General features: G+C 34.3%; 2 protein-coding genes across 2 annotated transcripts; one reads left to right on the forward strand and one right to left on the reverse strand.

Moving 5' to 3' along the window:
• Nucleotides 1-3,180: 3,180 nt before the first annotated feature.
• LOC110800557 (rho GDP-dissociation inhibitor 1-like) lies at nucleotides 3,181-5,942 on the reverse strand. Its single transcript, XM_022005872.2, has 5 exons — nucleotides 5,436-5,942; nucleotides 5,060-5,126; nucleotides 4,513-4,731; nucleotides 4,287-4,411; nucleotides 3,181-3,479 (listed from the first exon to the last, which is right to left on the reverse strand). The coding sequence occupies exons 1-5, from the start codon at nucleotides 5,631-5,633 to the stop codon at nucleotides 3,402-3,404; spliced, it is 687 nt and encodes a 228-aa protein (XP_021861564.1). The 5' UTR covers nucleotides 5,634-5,942; the 3' UTR covers nucleotides 3,181-3,401.
• A 2,206-nt stretch (nucleotides 5,943-8,148) lies between these two features.
• LOC110800552 (protein app1) lies at nucleotides 8,149-16,796 on the forward strand. The gene is made up of 6 exons (XM_022005866.2): nucleotides 8,149-8,826; nucleotides 10,276-10,387; nucleotides 10,476-10,647; nucleotides 10,730-11,064; nucleotides 14,336-14,467; nucleotides 16,450-16,796. Exons 1-5 carry the CDS (start codon nucleotides 8,321-8,323, stop codon nucleotides 14,450-14,452), a joined length of 1,242 nt encoding a protein of 413 aa, XP_021861558.1. The 5' UTR covers nucleotides 8,149-8,320; the 3' UTR covers nucleotides 14,453-14,467; nucleotides 16,450-16,796.
• The last annotated feature ends 92 nt before the right edge of the window (nucleotides 16,797-16,888 follow it).

The following is a 16,888-nucleotide window of genomic DNA, read 5'->3' on the forward strand; positions in this document are numbered from 1 at the left end:
GGTTGTCATAATACTTTAATTTTTTTCCTTTTCAAATAGTCCTTAGAAATTAAAAAGTCACATAAAAAATTATTTGTTTTAGATTTTATGTGAACTTTATTTATAAATTAATGTGAAGAGATAAACCACAATTGGTGGTTGGTTAAGATGGTAATGAGAATTATCATCCAAACTGGAGGTCTGGTGTTCGAACCTCATTGTATTGATTTTTGGTTGTCCATTACATAAGACATGGTGAATGGATGATGTGGCGTGAGGAGAGTACTACGTGACACACATACATTTTCCACAACGCCTTTTAATATATTAGTATAGATTACGGAGTCTAGAAGAAAATTGTATTTTGATAAAAAAATTTACAAAATAATTAACTGAATATCTCCCACACTATTGCATAGTTATAACATTTTTAACATACTCGTTTAAATTTATTCATCTAATATGCATATTTAAAATGCTAATATGGTAATTTGACCAAAATATTGAAAGATATATTTTCTATTATTAATAGAGATTTGACTAAAATATTACCAATTTAGAATAATTATTATTATGCCGTATCTATTATTGCCATAACTTATAAACTAAAAAGGTAGAGAATAAATATAAAATCAAACAGATAGACTTTTTTGGAAAAATGATTTTTGACGGGAAAAAATCGCACCAGGAATTGACACGTGTCATTCCTGGTGTCTCTTTTAGTATATAGTAATAGATTTTTTGTGCCAATTAACTCAATGAGGGAGCCACGATGCTAACACATACTATGTACTACGCAGTACTCCGTACTATTTAGTTTGTCTATGATTTTTTTTGTCGGACTGGCTAATGAAAATACCCCATTAATTAGGCAATGCACAATCGCTTCAAGAAATCCAATGTAAGTTATTATAAAGTAAATAAGGTAATCAAATATTTGATTTTATAATCAGTTCAAATACTACTCCAAAATCAAATATATTGATTTTAAAGTAATAAAAATAGAACCAGGAAATCAATGTAGAAGTATTCAAAAATGAATTCTTAATTTTATTCTTATTCTCCCATTAATTACGCATAGCAACAACATAAACTAGGAAGACACTTGGCCTTTTTTCCATGGCAACCATCTATTTGACATATATCCTGATCGCAACTCCATTGTGCATGGCATTCTGCTCCCTCTTCTGAAGAAGGAATTATTGAACTTTGAAGATCTGTTGTAGCAACTCTGCATTTGATTGTACCTAATAAAATAAATTATCAATAATCAAATAAACATGGTTTTAAATAGTTTTAAATAATCCAATCAATACGTTAAATTTTTTATTTTTATTTTTACATTGACCAATACGTTAATTCAAATCAATCAAGGACTACATACAAATACAGAATAAACAAAAGGCTGTAAGAATTGTACTTTTCAAATCATTCTAAAAGATAGTAGTATACATCAAATACGAGTAACAAAACTTAAAGGGGAAAACAAGCTAACATACCCGTAAACACGAGGAACATAAGTGCCATAAGGAGAGGTAGAAATGATTTGTTTCCAGACATGTTTTTTAAACAAGAAAATAATTAAGATTGATTTTGTGAGGTGATTGAATCAAATTGTTTATAACCTTTTAGTTGTTTATAAAGGTGAGCAATAGCCAATATTTCGAGTAACATATCAAATGCAATAAATAATATGGTGGGAACTTCTTAAATTAGGGAGATGGTAGGTATATATATAGGTGGTTGGGCCAACTGAGCTTCATAAATTTTCAGGAAGGGGGAAAAGCTAAAGAAAATGGGAAAAAAAGTTGGGATAATGTCATAATGGCGGCATTTATTCTACACAGGCGGGAGTTTTAGAGCCCAAAATTAAGTGAAAAAATGAGCGCCAATTTTTTCATGCAAAACAATTAATTAAAAAATTTGAAACTCACCAACGCCTACCGTAATTTCAACCAAGTCACTCAAGGAAAGCATGAATTAATCACCGATTGTAATCCAAATATAGAACTAGTTTTAACAAGTAATTTCCCTTATTTCCAGAAATTTGTTCCTTATGTTCAATTTGTGGGTTGTAAATTGTAATGATCGATTTGAAGTATATATGAAACAATTGATAGCACTGATCAACATCTTTTGGGTTGTGTTTTTTATTCATACATTGAATATCATAGAATTTTGTGTTTATGTTTACATAATTATAAATTAAAATTTTTCATTCTTTGTATTTGGCGGAGGTATCTATGCTGGAAAGTATGTTCTTATGGATGTTTGCAAGTTCCGTGAGGGTTTGAGGTGGTATCATGTGGAATTATTACATCATCTCTATTTAAGACGTACATGGATTAAATCGGCGAGTTGATGATAAACCCTAAATCCATAAGATTCTCGCCCATCTTCCCAATTACTGAAACCCTAAAAATAAATTTCTCATCCACGTATGAAAACCAAGAACCTAGGAAAATCTAGGAGAAACCAAAGATAACAAGAAAAACCTTGAAAATTGGGAATAAAATTAACAATGAAAAGAAACAAAATAAAAAGAAAATGTTGAAAAGAAAACAAGAAAAATGTCGAAAATAATCTAATTTCTAAGAAGTTAGACTATTTTTTGGCCCAAACGGCCAAGAAAAATGGAATCCTAGAAGATGAGGGATATAGAAACTAAGCGTGAGTGTAAAGCTATTTTGGAGAGAATTATCAGTTTTATTAACTGAAACTCATAAGAATGAAGAAAGAGGAAAGCAGCAGCTTAAATACTACAATACTACAAGCTTAGCCTAACAACTTGCTGACTAGGACTAACTAACTTGTAACAACTTTTGTAGAAAGAAAATTAAATAAACAATCATAAATAATCAGCTCCTATAAGGGAAAAGAGAGAGAGGGGAGAAAAATTAAGAAGAGGGTTTGTTGTCGATCTAACATCTATTTTTTTAATTGTTTTTGGACACTGTACATACATTTTACGTTACCTTGCCGATTAGTAAAGCGTCTATTAATTCTAACTAATTATGTGGATTTCAGCTGGACCAGACACCAATTAGCTAGGAGGAAAGCTCTTCCATTACAACACAAGAACTAAACCCGAGACTTTTCATTAAACTATTGTATAGAACAACTTTTTTATCAGATCGATCATTCAAATACCTGTATGTTTGTTAAATTGCGATATATAAATTTAAAAGAAAATTTTAGAAGAAAGATAAAATATAAGAAAAACCTTGCTAATAGATCGAGTTACATTATACATATATCAAAATTGCTATACCCAAGTTGTAAAAACGAGAATTACATAATTATCGGTACTTTATTGTGAGTACCAAACTTTATTAGTTAGAATTTGCATCTACATGCTACGTATCTGAACTTACTCCAATGTTGCTACAAACAAGATCAACATGACGAAATGAACATTAAAATTAATTGGTTGGCCATTCCTTTTGAATGTCGAATGTGTACTTGATCTCCAAGTAACATTTGTTGTCGTCGTCGAGAAACTGAAACAACCAAAATACATATGCAACAAATTAGCTAGTCACATATACGTACAGAATGTTGGAATAAAGATCATTATCATTGGTGAAACTCGTATAATTCTTAGAAAATCTTTCAATGTATTACAAGAAATATGGATGAGACCCCAAGGTATCGAGAAACAATCATAATATAAACAAGTAATCATATTTCAGAACTTAAGTATACACTATGGACTCTACTACTCCCGTTTCAAAATAATCTTTATATTTTTTGTTTTAGTCTGATTCATAATGTTATTTACATTGTGCACTTTATCTATTTATGGACATAAAAATTTACTATTTTACCCTTCTTACACCAAAACATTTACGGAGTACAATTTTTCAATCAATTTCTCTTACTTTATTCATTCATTTCTCTTACACCCACCCACATTTTTACACATTTATCTTACATTTTCCATATTTTATTATATCCATCCATATTTTCGTACACTCTTCCTCTTTTGTCTTAATATTTATGCAAACAGTAACTGTAACATCATTTTAAATTGGAGGTATATATAATTACTATATATGATACTTCCTCCGTTCTTTTTTAAATGACACAATTATTTAGACACGTTTGTCAATGCACGATTTCAAACATTAATATCTCTAATTGTGGATCAGAAAAAATTATAAAAAGTTGATATTAAAATAATATTTACTAATACGAATCTAATAAGACCCTACATGACTATTTTTTCTTATATATAAACCACAAAAGGAAGTAAAAAATACTTGTGTGAATAGTGTCTAAAAGGAAGTAATAGGGATGATTTTTACCTTAGTCCTAGCACTGTATGAGCCTCTTGCAAAAAAACCGGAAGGTGTAGTTTCCTCTGGCATCTCATGCGTGTAAGGTTCCGATTGAGGGCTAAATGTTCCAATCATTTCTTTGGTACTATCAACTGCATAATAATATTTTTAATCCGAAATATGTATGAATGTGTACTCGAACCCACAACTTCACCTATTAGGAAACATTTTGTTAAGATAGAAAAGGATATACCTTTGAGACCGGTTTTCCACACTGTGTTGGTGTACCTAAGGCCAGAGACAATGTTGTTGGTGACTTGAAAGCAAAAACGAAGATTGTAAGGGCTACCTTCTTTCAAGGTGAACCATAAGCCTTTTGGATCCCCTGACTCGGGTAATGGAAGGACAATCTCTTCTCTACCGGGGGATAAAATTGTCAAACTTAATATCTTCACTTCTGATTCCAGAGTTTCTACATTGTTTGATATGCGAGAAAAGTGAATGTATATACTATTATTAAATTTTAATGATAATTCATGCCATTATTCCGACATATATTATCCTCAGTCGACAAGTGGCATGATGTTAAGTCATAACGGTTCATTAACAAAACTATGGAGTAATATTTGGCATTATAAATGACTTGACATCTCATATGATGTTGGATATCCCCAAAGGATAGAATAAGAATAAATCTATTATATTCATTAGTATCTTCATTTGGAATTATTTAATTTATCCTTTAATTAATGTCATCCATAAAATTAAGACCGAGTAGCACCCATGCATATTTTGCTTACCTTCTCCTGACTCAAAATCAACATTTCCAAGGAGTTGCTCCTTCCATTTCCTTAAACTCTCGTCATCCTATAACATTTTCGAAAATCTTATAAGAGAACAATGAAATAAAATAATTTCATATTTTCTGCTTGCATCTAAAAAGAATATGTAGGCGGAATAAGAAAGAATATTAAAGTATGATACAAAGATTGTGATAATGCAACTAAAAATATTTGACTTTTATATGAATTCGAGACCTATTGTACACAGACCCTCAATCTTAATCACTAGGCCAAAATATCATTGGTAATATATTCTAAATATTAGATTTACATCGTGACGATCGTAGATATACACATATAGATAATAAAAAAAATATAAAAAAAGCAGTGACACCTTATCTTTCTCGAGGTGTTGCCTAATGCTGCATTTTGGACCCAATTCTATATTGTTTGGCTCTTCCTCATCTTCCTCATGGCCCAATGAAGAATCATTTGGTTTTGGTTCTCCTTCATTTTCATTTTCATTTTCATTTTCATTTTCATTTTCACTCTCATGGGTTGAAGATGATATTGGATCAATTGTTTCTCCCATTTGCTTTCAATCCTTTTTTTTAAGAACTTTCAAAGGAATTGTTTGATTTAGAGTTTAAATGAAAACCTCCTATAAAATTAATTGTAAAAAGAAGAATTGTTAGTCGTCATCAAAAAATTTGAATAATCACAAAAAAGACATAATATTAAACTCTAAAAAATAGGGTTGTGATTTGTGAAGGAGAAAATAAGAACAAATTTTGATGGAAATGGATCTAGTTATGAAAGAACATCAAAGATATGGATTGTGATAAAAAGAAATTAGAGAAAAATAAGGAAAGGGATCACATAAATTAAAGGATAATTCAAATTTTTGACCATACATAGGAAATATGCACACCTAATTTAGTATTAATAAAAAGAATATGAAATTTGGGATCATATATTAAAATTAGTGGTAAAGAGAAAAGGGAGAAGTCATGTGGTAATCCGAAAATTGTGAAAGAAGTATGCTAACAATTGCTAAATTAATTTTGCATGAAAAACACCGAATAAGAAAATTACTTTTCAGTAAAATTAATTTCTCCTAGACGTACATTTGATGGTTCTTTTTTGGCCTTTCATTTATTCTTAACATTTGTCATTTATATTTCTTATCTGCCACCTCTTTTTTTAGTTTACTTTGAGTAACTAAGGGTAATAATGCCAACAAAATTTATCCTGACCCAAGTCCATGATATTCTCCGAACATTTGACCTACGTACTAAATCATCTAATATTTATTTAGGGGATTCCCCTCTTTCATCACCCAAAAAAAATAAAACTAATATGCATGCATTTATCCGAATTCCGAAACTATATATAAAAGATTAAAAATTATGCATAATTTATGAGTAACTCTTACTAATAATTACATAATTTTTTAAATCTTTTGTTTCGGTGTTGTAATGGTGGAAACAATGGGCTTCGTTCGAAGGCCCTTTCGTGTGTGTTAAAGATCTTGCTTGCTTGAATGAGTTGTGTCCGAATTCACCTGCACAATAGCAAAGTTACTAGCCTCGGCCCTCAGGGGTGTTTCCGAGGAAAACCCCTCCGATGTCTAAGTAAGAACGATGCTCAGATTCTAGAGAGAAGTTCTCTAGAGAGTAGTCTTAAGGTGATAAATTGGACGTACCTTGAGGTGTGAGCCTTGGCAGCTTATTTATATTGTTTGTGTAATAAATGTACCCATAGGTCATTTATTATTGTTGGGCTTTGGGCCTTGTTGGCGGCTGATAAGCCATGTTGAGTGGACAGTGGATTTGATGTTGTTGTGTTGAGCCATTATGCTTTGGACTTAATGGCCCAATTGGTATCCAATTGGAAGCCCAAACATCTTTATCGAGAACAATCTCTTTATCCATTAATTTATTGATGGGGTATCACTGTAATTCACATCAAGAAGTTATTCAATCCAAAATTGAAAACATTTAGGTTAAGAGAAAACAAGGTGACATACTGACATATGTGATGCAACATTTATCTTTCCTTTACTACACATTTACAATAAGTGCATAATTTAGGATACTCACATTAAGTTGTGTTCTATTCAACTTATTTTTAATTTGTCCGAACTAATTATATTATCTAAATTATCTTATCTTGTTTGAACTTATTTTATCTGAAAAAAATCTTAATGATAATTTGTCTGAAAAAAACTTAGTTATGTGTGGAAGTATTTGCAAATAAAAAAACTTAAAACTTATCTTATATGAACTTCTCCTAACTTATCTTAACCTATTTTGTCTGAAATAAGTCAAAACAAGTTGAACAAAACATAACGTAAGTGTGCTAAACGTGTATAAGAAACAAATGAGTACTCATTGTGACACGACTTAAAGGTCACAAATTGCGACCTTTATCATTTTCGAACAATAATTTATTATGAGTACTCAAAAGTATCGTAAACTACGAATGTTTACTTGATCTTATAGGTAACCAACAACTTATAAAAAAAACCAAAATTTATATATGGCGGTTTTTGGTATAAGATCAACTTCTTACAGAAGATCAAATACTTAAGTTCATTAATTATAATAAATCAAATAGTTATATTTTCAAGTCGAATAGTTATACTTTGTCATTGTAAGTTCTATTTTTAATAACGACATCAATGATCTTATGCGTATGACGGTCTCATATATAGGAAATTTAATCTATAAAAAATCGCAAGAATATAATACTCAATATACGCAGCCCTAAGAATTACATATGAAAAACTAAAATGGAAACAATAACTTACATTAAATATTAAATACACCGATCAACGCATAATTTTGTCATACATTCGTAAATTAGTTCAATTTAAAAAATACATTAAATTCTTATTTACATCCTGCACATATCATTATCCAAAATCATAATCCATATTTTAAAAAATAAATTAAAAGTGGATAATGACATAATAATATGTCAAAACTCGTAGTGGTGGGTTGGACTTTTTTGCTCCAAAATCTCAGAGAATGTCTTCACAATAAGGGGCAGTTTTGTCATTTTGTAGAACAAAAATCCAATAAAGTGCTCTTCTCTCTCTCTTCCTCTCTCACAGAGAAGAAAGAAATAGAAACAGAAGAGAGAGAAAGAGAGCGACTTCTAGGGAGAGAAAGTAGAAGAAGTTGTTGTGAGTGGATACTGTCCGTTTTTTTTCTGTTAAAGAGAGAGAAAAATTATAATTAAATTTTATTTTATTTTTAATTTTATTTTTTAAAAATGGCGTCGGACCAAGAAATAGCAGAGGGGTTAGAAGCTTTGTTTCGTGAAACAAACCCTAATTCCTTCAATTCCCTAAATGAAGTCATTCTTCGTTTGCAATCAAAATTAGGGTTTGATCTCTCTGACAAAGTCGATTTCATTCGTGCTCACGTCACTCTTCTCTTCAGTACTCCTACTCCGCAGCAGCCGCAACCACTGCCTGTATCGGTGGCTGTTTCACCGGCGGTCATTTCTCGGCCACATACGCAGAATCTGAACTTAAATCCTAACCCTAACCCTAACCCTAACCCTAATGTTGTTCATCATCATCAGCAGCATCAACAACAGCATCAACAGCAGCATCATGTGAATGTTGTTCATCCTCAGCATAGGATTTTTCATCACCCTCCTCCTCCTTCAGCTCACTCTTACTTTCCGAGGGGGCCCACTGAGATCAGTTTTGCTCAGCCTGGGAGTGGGACTGTTATAGCTGAGTCTCTATCTTCACCAACTGCCAAGGAGAGGTTTGTATTTTGTTAATTAATTTATTATTCTCTCTTTTTAATGCTGGTTTTTGGGCGTTTTTCCATTTTGGTGATAATTTGGGTTTTTGAAATTTGAGTCACTCTTTATATGCTTGGAGAGTGAGGAAATAGCTGAAATGTTTGTGATCTTTAGGGTAATATCTCATATTTTGCTGTAAAGTTGCTGTTTTCTGCCCTTGTAATCTGGATAATTGATTGTTAAGTAAGTTTGATTTATTTTTTTACGAGTCTTGCAGTATTATATATTGCCTTTTGTGTGGTACATGGAGTTTTTTTTTGCTGAAAGAGGGAGGGGGGGGGGGGGGATTGAGAACATTCTGTCATGTTGTGATATTGAATCTCTAGTAAAGGTTTGATCTTGAACACTGTAATTGGGTATGATAGTTGTTCTGAAGGGTTATTACTGTTTCATTGGTGGTTTGTAGGAGGGAAGAGTTTGAATGCATGGCAAGAAACTATAAAAAGGAAGGACTTAGGTGTTGGGGACTTGAGGCTTTTGTTAAGTTGTTTGGCTTGCGCATGTGGAATTAGAGTCTCGGCAATCGGTGAAGCTTCACGGGGTATTAATTAGTGTGGAGTGTGTAGAAGTCTAAATGTTTTGAAATGTTTTGAATAATAAAGTATCTGTACCATATATTAAAAGGCGTTTACAAGAAAGTATACGGGACACGTAGCGCTCTGTTTATGGGTCGTTCACTCCATGTGGTCTTCATCTACATAAAAGAAAATATCAAACATGGTTGTATAAGGTTTGAACTCTTGACCTTGAATTTAACCAATAAAGCTTTTACCACTAAGCTATTACACATTACAAAAAATATATATAAGTAAATGTTAATGTTATTAATGTAGTAACCTGGGGGCATTGCCCGGGCCTAAAAACTAGTTGTTCTTTCAAAGCAGTTAGGCCTAAGTCCAAGTGTCAAGGTGACCCTCAATTTGGCTAGTTGGGGTGTTTGTGTAGATTACAAAAGGTAGATAGAATACATAGGGAATATGAATGTGAGGAAGAAAACATAGTGTGGTATTATTAGACATTGCTGAGCAAAATGTCACTGTACAAGGTTGTCTGTGAAGTGAACCATCTACTAATAGCCAGTCACTTACTCCCGTGATTTAAGAAAAATAGAGTAGCTAATGTATTGCTTTTCTTGTACGTGATGATTATTGGCATAGATATTGTTTGATGTTTAAATCAGTAACTAGAGAATTTTGTAAGTTGTTTCCCTTTGTTTTCTTTTAGGGAACTCGCAATTTAATACTCTTACTTGGCATGAATGCGGTTCTGGTGACCAAGATGTCAATTTGTCCTTTTTATGCTGTTCACCAATTTTATGTTTTGCTTATTCATTAAAGTTAGAAGTTCACCTGTTTTTTCTCACGTGCTGGGATTTGAACTAACCTTCGTTGTTTTCACCTCTTTTGCAGTACCCAAAGTCGACCAAAACGAAGGGGAGGCCCAGGAGGTCTGAATAAACTCTGTGGTGTTACACCTCAGCTTCAGGCTATTGTTGGCCAACCAGCCTTGCCAAGAACAGAGGTTTAGTACCTTTGTTCATACTTTCTTCTTTATCCTGTCTATCTATATATTCTTCCCTTTGGTAATTCAGTGTTTGTATCTGGTGCAGATTGTGAAGCAGTTATGGGCCTATATAAGGAAGAACAATCTTCAAGATCCAAGTAATAAAAGAAAAATAATTTGCAATGATGAGCTACGACTGGTATTTGAAGTCGACTGTACAGACATGTTTCAGATGAACAAGCTGCTGTCAAAACATATTATTGCTCTTGATCCCACTAGTATGAATACAAAATTTACAGACTCTTTATCGTATGTGCTTATCTAAGTTGTATTTTTGAGTCTATATTTTGATGGTTGCAGAGGTTCCAGAACAACCATCCAAGAAAGCCAAGGTGGAAGAAGCTGAAGTTCTGAGCATTGAGGCTGCTGCCCCTGCCACTCCTGCTGCCCCCGCCACTCCGACTGCCCCCGCCGCTCCTGCTGCCCCTGATACTCCTGCTGCCCCTGCTACTCCTGCTGCTCCTGCTACTCCTCCACCCCCTGTTAACCCTACTCCTCCAGCTACTCCTGTTACCCCGGCTCTTATTGTGATTTCTGAAGCACTGGCAAAATTCTTTGGTACAAGTGAGAAGGAAATGCCTCAAACTGAGGTGTATACACGCATTGAAGAGTACATTAAGGCAGAAGGTTTGGAGGTGGGTGACTATCTGTTTAGACTTCCTTTGTCTTTCCTTGACCTGATATGATATTGATTTTTTATTAATATCTTGGGTCAGTAAAATTCTTGAAAGGTATTGGCAATTTTTTACACTTGCATAGTGAATCCATTGTGTTCTGTTTGGTGGTGGTGGTGGGGGGGGGGGGGGGGATATTGATTATTGACATGAAGTGGTTTTTCTGGTAGCTCTTAGCTTACATGGTGATCCTATCGATGGTTTAGGATCTTAGTTTAAAAAGGCACAAGGCGCACAAGGGTCATGGAGCCTAGGCGCAAGGCTCAGACACGCGCCTTTTGGATACGAGGCGCACATAATTTCTTAACAAACCTTAAAAATTCAGTATAGAACAAAATTAAGACGATTTATACTCAAAACAACATAATACTGTTCGAGTGCCATATTTTCTTGCCGGTTCATAAGCATCGCGTGATCCCGTCGGTGAAGTGCCAAAATTAGAACCTTTCCATGGTGATTACAAGCTGGAAATATGAAAATTAACTTATATTATGCTACTGCCACTACCCAAAAAGCTTAGGTTGTAGAGATATATGACCGTTGATAGGTCATGTGGGGTGTGTGTATGTCATTAAAAAAGAAGAAAATTAAAGATCCACGTCAGCCTGTTGCGCTTGAAGACTGAAAGCATACAAGGCGTTGCGCCTTGCGCCTTACCTAAGGCGCACAAATGCGCATGAGGGCGCACGCCTTGTTGACATCAGTGAGCCTGGAGAGCCGAAGGCTGAGCCTAGGTGAGCCTTGCGCCTACTTTTTTAAACTAAGTTTAGGATGAGTAAAAAATGTTTTAAAGTGATTTGAATTCCAAATTGGGTGAGTAGGCAAGTCTTTTATGTGAAATTCTGTTGTTACTTGTTGAATATTGGAATCTCTTTGATTGGTGTATGATGCCAATCCAAATTTTGGATTATATAGTATACTCTCCCTGTTTATGATTTGTTCTTATGAAAAAGAAAAATATAGAAAGGGCGGTTTTATTAGCTACCAAAAAGTGCATACAGTGTGTAAATCTTCGAATCCCACTTTAGAGAGCCTTGAGCACCAGGAGTGTCAGTTGTTGCACCTACAAAGGGCCTATAAGGTTCTGATTTCTAACTATAGACACTGATAAACAGAGGCTTTCATGTTCTGCTAGGTATTCGTTGATTTTGTTCTTCCTTGCCCGAATTAACCTTCGTGTTCTAAGTAATAGCCTAAAAAATGGTCTCTTTCAACATGGAAAATGACCACATATAATCTCACCCCAGGACTTATTTGGGCCAAATGGCCACAGATCTTACACAGTCTAGGACTCTAGGCCGATTGCAATGCATGAAATCTATTCATGGTGACACTAGGACTGTGAGGGTGCTGACTGCTGAGGCTGTTCGCTTTCCACAGTGAAAATGACCATGTAAAATCTAGCCTTATGGGACTTACTTAATCCTTAAGGCCATGAATTTCACACTGCTGAAGCAAATTGTCAATTATGAACTCTATTTGTGAGGGGAACGGTGTTTAGGACAGCAGTGGAGTGTAAATCTGCAATGGTCTACATTTGTGGTGCGAGATGTCATGTTCTGGGTAACCCTTACCGACCATGCTGCAGCGAAGACAGTTTCTTCTAGCCGGCTGTAGTTCAGCGTTCTAAACTTCTAATCAAGTTTAAAACATGGACTTATTGTAACCGTAGGGATTTTGAGTGCATGTTAGGATAATTTAGATGATCTTTTAGTGAGGATCAAGAGGAAGGGGGTTGAGGTTCAGTATGAACAGAGAAAAAGGTTAAAAGTGATGATGGTCAGAGAGAGAGATGGTTGCTATTTCTCTAAGAAGGTAATAATGGGGATTTTTGATTCCTCTAAGCAAGGGGATTAAAACATCCTTTGGCTGTGGGGTTTGGTTGGTAGTTAAAGTTGAAATAGGAACAATGGGGTTATATATGTATGAGTAGCTGAGGGTGGTTTGGATTGTGGTCTTTTCCATATTGGGTACTACTGATTGGCTTGTGATCATGCAAATACGAAATTTAATAGCACAGCTTGACCATTCAAAGAAATATTGGTTGCAGTTAAGACATGAACAGTATAGAGTCCTTGTGCTTTTTAAAAGGACGACTAGGCTTCTCTTGTTGCTTGAAGAAAAAGGAAAGACTCTAATTGGCCAATTCATTTGGTTTACTAAAACCGATATTTAACAAGGATAGTGACTAAAGGTTACGCTCTCGTTAATTGTATATGCGATTATGTGTTGTGGGATGTCCGGATAGACTAAAATCTAATTAACAGACAAATCATCTAGATTGGTGGCTGTGACTATGATTTTGGCCTCGATTTTTTGCATAGAGGCAATGGCATTCCATGTATGGTTGTAAAGCATGTATTGAGCGTCATAAGGCGCCTCTGCTAGTAATCTTGGGAAAATGCCCAAATCTTGTTCTCTGTCTGTTTGTTTCTCGTTGTTGGAGTAGTTGTATTTTGCTTATATAGGTCAACAAGATTTTATTTGTTAGTTTCTGAATATGGTTTTAGTAAATGTTTTCTGCATCGAGGCAATGGCCTTCCATGTATTGTTGTAGAGCTTGCACTTTGTTCCTCGTAGAGTGCGCCTCTGCTAGTAACCTTTGGGGTATTTCGACTTATTTTTTGTCTATTTGTTTTCTGAAAATAACTCCTGGATGATTTTATTGTTGAGGATGACTAGCATGAATTAGCATGTAGTGCAGTAGTGATAGTAGGGAGAGATGGATTCAGTTCTTCTAACACCCTTCCTAGAACCCTAACTCCACATTTCTGGATTGTTGTGCACCTGAGGTACCCCATTTCCTATGGCATAGGACTTGATTATTAGTACACAACAGTAACAGATGATGATTTCATGCCTTATTTCATGTTGAAGCAAGCCTTCCCTAACAACACATGTGAGTGTCCCACATTGATAAAAGAAGAAAGAGTTACTCACTTAACAAAGCTAATGAGCTGCTCCTCTTGTTGCCATATGGTTTTAAGGTGGAACCTCATTTGGACTTGTTAAGTGGACTCTTTTTCTTGATGACGGGCACGGCCAAGGCCCGTATTTAATATTTCTTCTCTGCGACTTCTTCACATCCTCACTTGGTTAAAGCGTTTTCTTCTTCATTGCTTGGATTTAGATTGATCTAGATTAATTTGTATGTTCGACGTTTTTTAGAGTTTGGAGATAAGAGGATATTTGGATGTACTCATTGTCTGCTATGATTTTATAATATTTTCAGGATCCTTTGAATTCAATGGTCATATGTGATACGAAGCTTCAAGAACTATTCGGATGTCAGAGCATCCCTGCTCCTGGGATTCGTGAAGCTTTGGCTCGTAGTCATCTTTTCCAGTGAGCGTGATGTAAACTGGTTAGTATCAATGGTTTATTATGTTGGATATTTCTTTCAAGTTAAAACATACAGCAGGCGGATATTTATTTGCCACTTGGAGTGCTGTCTGATTATGAAACTAATGATGACTTTTATGTTTCTGGATCAGGCTAAATATCATGTTTATAATAATCTTCAAAACAAGTTATTTCTTTTTTATTTAGATATCACCTGCCTTTTCAGGGAGCTAACAATTTAGTATTTCCATGATTGCTAGATAATAACCTGTTTGATCAACAAGTCTCATTTATTTCTTTTGATTGCATGTAAGTTTATCTGAGATGAACTATATAGAACATCTGCTTGCTTTGTATTTTTTTTTAAAAAGAAACTTCAAAGCATGTTTTTCAGAACCTCGGTTGAATTGTTTTTGGCTTTCTTGAGTACCAAGGTGGATACTAAGTAATTTGTGGCATGTCAATTTGATAGTTTCGACCAGTATTTGTGAATTGTAGCAGTGTTGTACGGTTGTACCATACCATAGAGAGTGTGTGTGTATGTTCTCCATATTTATTCTGTGGCTACTTTAAGCCTGCTGTTTTAGAAAGTATAACACTGTCGCTTTGGCCCATAAAGTTTTTCTAGGGTTTCTTTTTTAATGTTTCGTAGTGTTGTTTTATTGATAAGGTATAACGATCCTTTGGTATGAAAATCATGGATATACATACCGTTTATCCATAATTTTCATACCAAAGGATTAGTGCAAATACTGGTTCTAATATGTAATTTAGTGCAAATTATTCCACGTATGAAACGACTATTATTTTCATTGCTGAGATTTGCGCCTTTGCCATTTGTATTTATTTCTTGTAGCTCATTCTGTGAGGACTGATTCAAACGGGAAATTTTTGTATTGTGGCTTTGTCTCCAATCGCATGTGTGCCTCTTGCTAAACGTAGGACATGATTGATGTCCTTTAAAATTCTTTACGTGACTAGACACTAGTTTTTTCTTTTAACTGGGAACAACCATTGGTATTACATGAGCACCTATGCATCATGCATGTATCTTTTAACACATGATGTTCGCATCGTTTGATGCTTCCCAACTTTGTGGTGGTCTTAAAATATTTTAAGGAACTTTTATGTACCCCATTTTTTTTTTCTGTTTTCTAGACCTGATTCACATAGCTATTTGTCTTCCATGTAGATTATTAGTTACAGATACATATCCGAGTCGTTGATACACTGTTTCATAATTTTGGATGCAAGGGACTATATCCTAATAACTGAACATGGGGCCATGTGGGTAGTGCAACGAATTATGAAACTAAATCCGAAATATAAAAGACATGCATGGGTTTTCACTTTAATATGTCTGGGCATGTTTATGCACGTATTTGTTTCACTACTCTGCTAATTCTTGTTAAAAATATTTATCTCTAGCACGTTTGTGAACTTCTCTGCTTTCTCTTCTAGCAATGTCTGGCTCAAAAAGATTGTCTTGTATGAAAAAAATTGAAATGTTAGATTCAATACTGATGCCCATGTCAACTTATCCAGTGTCTCTGACACTGATAAGTAACGGGATATTGTTAAAGCTTTACGCTGAAAGGCTCTAGTTCCATGCAAGAATGAAATGCTTGACATATGATTTTACCATTTGCAGTGTCACATATGCAAGAATGAAATGCTTGACATATGATCTTACTTTCATTATTTCCACTTTCTCTCTCTTGTTTATTCTTTTAACTTCCCGCTCCTTTCTGGTTTGATTGGAGACAATGACGATCTCCTACGACGATTCATGTTAGCCGACCCCAAAGCATTTTGGGACTACAAAAACTATAACATGCAAATAAAACAGGATTTAGCAAAGATTCATATTAGCTGTTATAGTTTTTGTAGTTTTCCGAGGCCTTATTTATAGTTAGGTGCTTTGTGTGCCTTACGGTTATACCTTTTCCAGCCTGTTTTATCATTCTTGTTTACATAATCAACTAATGCTGCTGTTGCTTGCAGGTGGTTTGATGTAATGGCAGTCTAACTGACATGGTTATAGTAGGCTGAGCGATCTTCTGGATAGTATTGTAAGTTATGAGTAGAGAGATGACTGTAATTAGGTATTGATGTAGGTAAGTAAGTAAGTAAAGCCACAGAATAGGATTGTGATTCAGAATCTTCTGTTTATTTGTTATTTTGTAGAGATGCACTCTGACTATGGAGTTTTCTAACCAGTAGGCACAACTCATATAGATATTACCACTTCACAAAGCTTTGTAAAAGATCCTAGTTCTTACCTGCTTGGCTTTGTAAAAGATCCTAGTTCTTACCTGCTTGTCTAATGAACATTTTATTTATTAATGCTAGCCTTTATTAGTTCCAAATTTTTGTTTTAATAAAAGTTGATACTCTAATTCATCTTACTTAACCTGATGAAATACAAAATATCGTTCAAGGT

This window comes from Spinacia oleracea, chromosome 4 (assembly GCF_020520425.1).
Source record: "Spinacia oleracea cultivar Varoflay chromosome 4, BTI_SOV_V1, whole genome shotgun sequence".
Lineage (NCBI taxonomy): Eukaryota > Viridiplantae > Streptophyta > Magnoliopsida > Caryophyllales > Amaranthaceae > Spinacia > Spinacia oleracea.

Bases quoted from the DNA above. Each gene is read 5' to 3' on its own strand.
- LOC110800557 (XM_022005872.2), bottom strand. From the start codon at position 5,633: ATGGGAGAAACAATTGATCCAATATCATCTTCAACCCATGAGAGTGAA. The intron at 4,732-5,059 runs GTAAGCAAAATA...CAAACAATGTAG, and splicing joins TGATTTTGAGTCAGGAGAAG to AAACTCTGGAATCAGAAGTG. The intron at 3,480-4,286 runs GTAAAAATCATC...TGGTTGTTTCAG, and splicing joins CATACAGTGCTAGGACTAAG to TTTCTCGACGACGACAACAA.
- LOC110800552 (XM_022005866.2), top strand. From the start codon at position 8,321: ATGGCGTCGGACCAAGAAATAGCAGAGGGGTTAGAAGCTTTGTTTCGT. The intron at 10,388-10,475 runs GTTTAGTACCTT...TATCTGGTGCAG, and splicing joins CAGCCTTGCCAAGAACAGAG to ATTGTGAAGCAGTTATGGGC. The intron at 10,648-10,729 runs GTATGAATACAA...TGATGGTTGCAG, and splicing joins TATTGCTCTTGATCCCACTA to AGGTTCCAGAACAACCATCC.